Source organism: Pinus tabuliformis, chromosome 1_1 (genome assembly GCF_031772625.1).
Source record: "Pinus tabuliformis cultivar Carrire ecotype Pingquan chromosome 1_1, CPIR1, whole genome shotgun sequence".
NCBI lineage: Eukaryota > Viridiplantae > Streptophyta > Pinopsida > Pinales > Pinaceae > Pinus > Pinus tabuliformis.
In genome coordinates, this window is record NC_142297.1 from 130,290,242 (window position 1) to 130,295,293 (window position 5,052).

At 33.7% G+C, this 5,052-nt stretch overlaps 1 protein-coding gene across 1 annotated transcript; it reads right to left on the bottom strand.

Annotated features, from left to right (window-relative positions):
- Window positions 1-1,421: 1,421 nt before the first annotated feature.
- On the bottom strand, window positions 1,422-4,069 carry LOC149211982 (cellulose synthase-like protein H2). The gene is made up of 4 exons (XM_089391639.1): window positions 3,830-4,069; window positions 3,398-3,600; window positions 2,327-2,674; window positions 1,422-2,223 (listed from the first exon to the last, which is right to left on the bottom strand). The coding sequence occupies exons 1-4, from the start codon at window positions 3,960-3,962 to the stop codon at window positions 1,684-1,686; spliced, it is 1,224 nt and encodes a 407-aa protein (XP_089247765.1). The 5' UTR covers window positions 3,963-4,069; the 3' UTR covers window positions 1,422-1,683.
- Window positions 4,070-5,052: the final 983 nt, after the last annotated feature.

The window sequence follows — 5,052 nt, forward strand, 5'->3', positions numbered from 1 at the left end:
ATATTTATTTTAATTATAAATTTTAAAATTTCAGATGGAAGAGTGAGGTCATAAGATTAATTTATTTTCTATTAAATTTTAAAATATTTCGTAAATCTATAATTTAATTCATTTTAATGTATATTTAATTTATAGATAAAAGAATCAAATTAAAAATAAAATATAATGTAATGTATATTTAATTTATAGATAAAAAAATCAAATTAAAAATAAAATATTCATGAGATTATAGATAGTATCTATATATTTTTTAAATTTAAAAATTGATTAGATAAACCAAAAAAAATTAAAAAAAAATAATGATGTTTCCTATATATATTATTATAATTATAATAAAATAAACTTTACATCATTACTAATAACAAAGGGGAAATATTTTGAATCTACCCAAAAACAACTAGTTGTTACAACGATAGAAAAAACAAATTGAATACCAAACTTAGGCTACTAGAACATCAAATCCTAAAACTTAAATAAACAATTTAATTATTAAAAAAATCACAAAACAAGTAACAATGAAATGGAAAAATCTTGAAATCACAAATCAAGTCACAATGAAATGGAATGATCTTTAAATTGAAGGAACAAAAACTTAATATTGCTTCTTCATGGTGATGACTATAATTGTGAGGAGCTACAGGTTATCAAAAGAAATACTATAGACAATTAAAAATGCTTATTAATGAGTGTACTCCCTTCAATGGTATGGTTGGCCTTATCTATGAAAATGGTCCCTTAAATGGTAGTCCTTATTTGTGAAAAACATAGAAGCCGGTATTTGATAATATTCCAGCAAATTATTGTTATGGGGTACTCAAAGGAGAGAAGCCTGTGCTGGATAGTTTTCCCTAAACTGGATAGCAAATTATTTTTATGTTTTCCAGTTTATTGCAAATAAATGACTCTTAGTTTGCAAAATTGATCGCTTTTAAATTTAATATAAAATTAAATAAATTAAATTAACCACTATATAGGGTTAATATTAATGTTGGTGAAAGAAACGGATAATCACTTGAAACTAAAAAAATTTATGTAGTCTCTCTGACTTCGTTCCCATTAAGTAAAGCATAGCAAAAATAAATTAAATTAACAACTATATATATGGTTAATATTAATGTTGGTGAAAGAAACGGACAATTTCTTGAAACTAAAAAAATTATGCAATCTCTCTGACTTCCTTCCCATTAAGTAAAGCACAGCAATAAAGATTTGTGAGACTCTTACGTAAATCTATAAATCTAGTTGATTAGGAGGTAATGTGAATCGCTCTTAAATTAAAACGATAAAAATTTGAATTGTTTTTTAATACATGGGAAAGAACAAAAATCCAAACATGGCAGAGAACCCAAATTTAATCGTGTCACCTATGTGACATGGAAGACCCCTGTAAATGTCCACGGTTCATAGTTTTATATACTACCTCATAGTTTTATATACTAGCTTGTTCTGAAGTTTTTCATTGCTCCAAAAAGTAGCGGAAAAATGGAAGGTTTACAATCTCTTTCACTTCTTTTCCATGCATGGAATTATCCAGTTGATAGACATGCTTCAATTTGGCCAATAACCAAGTATATGTAATCGATTTCTTGGTGACTATCTCCAACAGAATTTGTTTAATGCTTAATTTGTCCATTCTTCAGGTTTATAGCGCTTTCAAATAATCAGAATACATGTCAAATAATGTTAATTCTGTCTCCAAGTACTACCGCACAAAATCAGAGCCAATGCACCTGATTTCATAACTACGCTCCAAGGAATGCCACGCTTCCCTTTTCTCACCAATCCCTTGACAAATGACCACAGATTTATCACCACCCATACACTGCAAAAGTACTCTGCAAATAGCTTGTCTCTATATATATGATATCTGCCTGACACAAAAATTACAGATCCAGAAACAATGGCTGCCAAGTTTATAAATAACACTGTGGTTGGTATAATGAATAATGAAGATGAATCAAATGTGAAGTCACTCTCACAAGCATCATCCACGTCACCAGTTCCCTTGGGGGTCACCACGAAAACTGTTTCAGAAACCCTTAGTAACTTCATCAAAACGTCGAACGTGGCCAATAAAAATGGAGATAAGAACTGGATCAGCCACATCCTTTGGTTATTCCACCATTCTCTAATAGAACCGCCGATGCGAAGAAATTCGAACAGCGTAAAGCCATAGATTGAAACGAACAGTGCAACTGCAATTGCAAAAGCAGGCTCCGAAATCTGTAATATAAAGAATTCATGAACTTCAGGATCAAGTAAATTGACAACATGATAGAAATCATATCTTGCATACATGCTTGTTAGTTGAATTCACTGATCTTACCCCGGGCAAGAATGATTTGCCACTTAACAGACATAAAGCTGGCAATATTGCATAAAGGAACGTTGCCACTGAGAGGAATCCCCACAGAGTGAAATAAGCATAAGCCATCCTCTGGCATACCATGATGTTTCTGTCAATACCCAGAAAGGGGCATAATTTTCTTAAGAATATTTCAAGCAGCCCAGTAGCCCATCTCCTCAATTGAACAAGAGTGTCTGAACCATTTGCTGGTGTAGTTCCCAGGAAGGCTGGCTGCTCAGGTATGCAGAATACAGAATGCCAACCCAGACAATGGACTTTGAACCCAGTCATGACATCCTCTACCGTAGATCCGTACATCCAGCCCACCTGCAAAGGAAAGTACAGAGATCTGATTTTTCTGGTGCAAATTTTGTATTCAATATTTGCGTAAGGTATGCAGTTAGAGAATAAAACATGAAACCTGAGAAAGAGGAGAGTTTATAGTCATAGAAGCTATTGAAAAATCCCATATCTGACTGTTCTTTTATTAACAGAAATACACAATGCACAAACAATACCTTCTACATGGAAAGAGGAAAGGCTAACAGTGGGTGTCCGTGAACTACCAAAAAAAACTAATTCACCATTATGTAGACATTAATATGGCTATGTAGAGAACCCATCTGATACTTTCCACATAAAAGGAGGCCAGGCTACACAGTCAAGCATACTATTCACCTTTTATGTAGACAGCATGTGGAAAGTATAGACAATCAAGCATACTCACCACATAACCAATTCACATTTTATGTAGACATCAATCTGTCAAGCTTACTCACTACAGAACCAATTCGTCATTATATTAGTAGACACCAAACCCTTGTAACTGTCATCTACATTCTATAGCCAGAGCTGATGCTGGGACTGGGACTAGGGTGATCTTAAAACTCTTATATGTAGTGAATTTGGATGGTACATTAAGTATATGGAATATAGGGTGTAAAGTTATAACAGTGAGATTTGTTTTACAACTTGGGGTAGCCACATTTTTGTGTGACTTTTGCATCTATGTATTCTTAACAATTAAATCAAGCAAGTTGTACAGCCTACCTCTTTGCCCCAGGCAGTGTTGGTTTCATAGTAGCAGCTAGAAACATTCAAAGCCTCATCTATCGCCAAGGAAGGAAAAGAACAGATGCTGTATTGGGTGTCTCTCATAACTGTTTGAGCAGATGCTGCAAGGGCAGAAGATGGTCCAAATATACTTGAAAGAGCCTCCAAAGACCAGGAAGATGCTTTCAAATAATGAAACACTGTCCAAAAGCCAAATGAATAAATATTATCAGCCAGTAACGTTGTATTGTAATCAATACAAGGGGATAAGCTTTCATTTCAATTTCAAGACTGATTGGAGCAGAAAGAGGTCCATTAAAGACTTCGTTCTTCTGAAATTAGTACACAAAATGCCTCGGTTAGATAGTAATTGAAACAGAAGACTCACTGATGCAACTGACATAGGCTAACCAGTTTAGGAATCTTTACCTTTTGCATGGTTATGAATTTTTCTTACATCTTTGTTCTTATACTGGTCTGCAGCTGGTGGTACTCCATATAACGCTTTTCTTCGATGGAAGCAGCCTGTTCCACAGTAGACTGCACCTTGGAGTCCATTCATCCCTCTGGCTAGTGTCTGTGTATAGAATACCCATCTTTAGAATACCATCTTGATCAGAGATAAAATCTTATGATAGTAGGATCGCTAGAAGCCTGGGTTCATTTAAGTTCAGATTCATCACATGTGGAGAGAGGATTTAAGTTCAGATTCATCACATGTGGAGAGAGGAGAGAGGCAAAACCTGTTAGACACAAATATTTTTGCAAGACAGTTTTTTCGAGAAAAGTTTAAGGAGATAATACAAGATAGTTTTTATATCTATAAAAATTATAGTTTGTTTATATATATATGAATTAATCAGGCATATTATTTATACCCACCTTACATAGTATCATTTAATGGCCTATAAACCATAGTTACCAAGTTCGCCCGAATTCGGGCAAACAGTACGGAAATTCGCCGATTCGGTTCGTCCGCCGAACAGTTCGCAGAAATTCAATCCGATTCGTTGCATTAAAGGTTAATCGCGGGTTAATGCAGTTTGTTAATTCTCTGCGCAGGATGTCTTCTTACCATATATGGAAAATCTGAAAATGACAAGGAGTTAGGGTTAGTAAACAGTCACCCATTTCAAAGTCAATCTAACTATTACTTGTATATTTGGATAGAAAAATGGTCATAATCTCTGTAATTCTGTACGAGGAGTATAACCATAAATAAATAAATCTATGTAAATAATACAAATTCAAACCCGAAAGCATTACCAATTGAGAGGGTTTCAGTCGCAATGTTTTCCTCCCAACACTTACGGACCGAATGAGGGAAGCAGAGTGAGATGGGAGGAGGCCATTACTTTGAAAAGAGAGATATAAAAGCGGGATGGAATATAGGGAAAGAAGAAAAATGACCAACAGAAAAAGAAAGTAAAAATTGAAAATATCAGTGAAATTAGAAAAAATCAGTTTTTTCAATAACAGAAAATAAGTGAAAGTAGTTTATTTTTTCATTGTTACAAGATTCTATGAATCCAAATAAAGAGTTTAGATGGCATATATAAAGAAGGAAAATAAAAAGTTAAAAAGGCAGAACAAAATAGAAGGTAAAATTATTATTAGAAAATTTCTGTTTTTTCAATCATGGAAACGAAATG

Bases quoted from the DNA above. Each gene is read 5' to 3' on its own strand.
- LOC149211982 (XM_089391639.1), bottom strand. From the start codon at position 3,962: ATGAATGGACTCCAAGGTGCAGTCTACTGTGGAACAGGCTGCTTCCAT. The intron at 3,601-3,829 runs GTAAAGATTCCT...GCTTTTGGACAG, and splicing joins AATTCATAACCATGCAAAAG to TGTTTCATTATTTGAAAGCA. The intron at 2,224-2,326 runs GTAAGATCAGTG...TTTATATTACAG, and splicing joins GCAAATCATTCTTGCCCGGG to ATTTCGGAGCCTGCTTTTGC.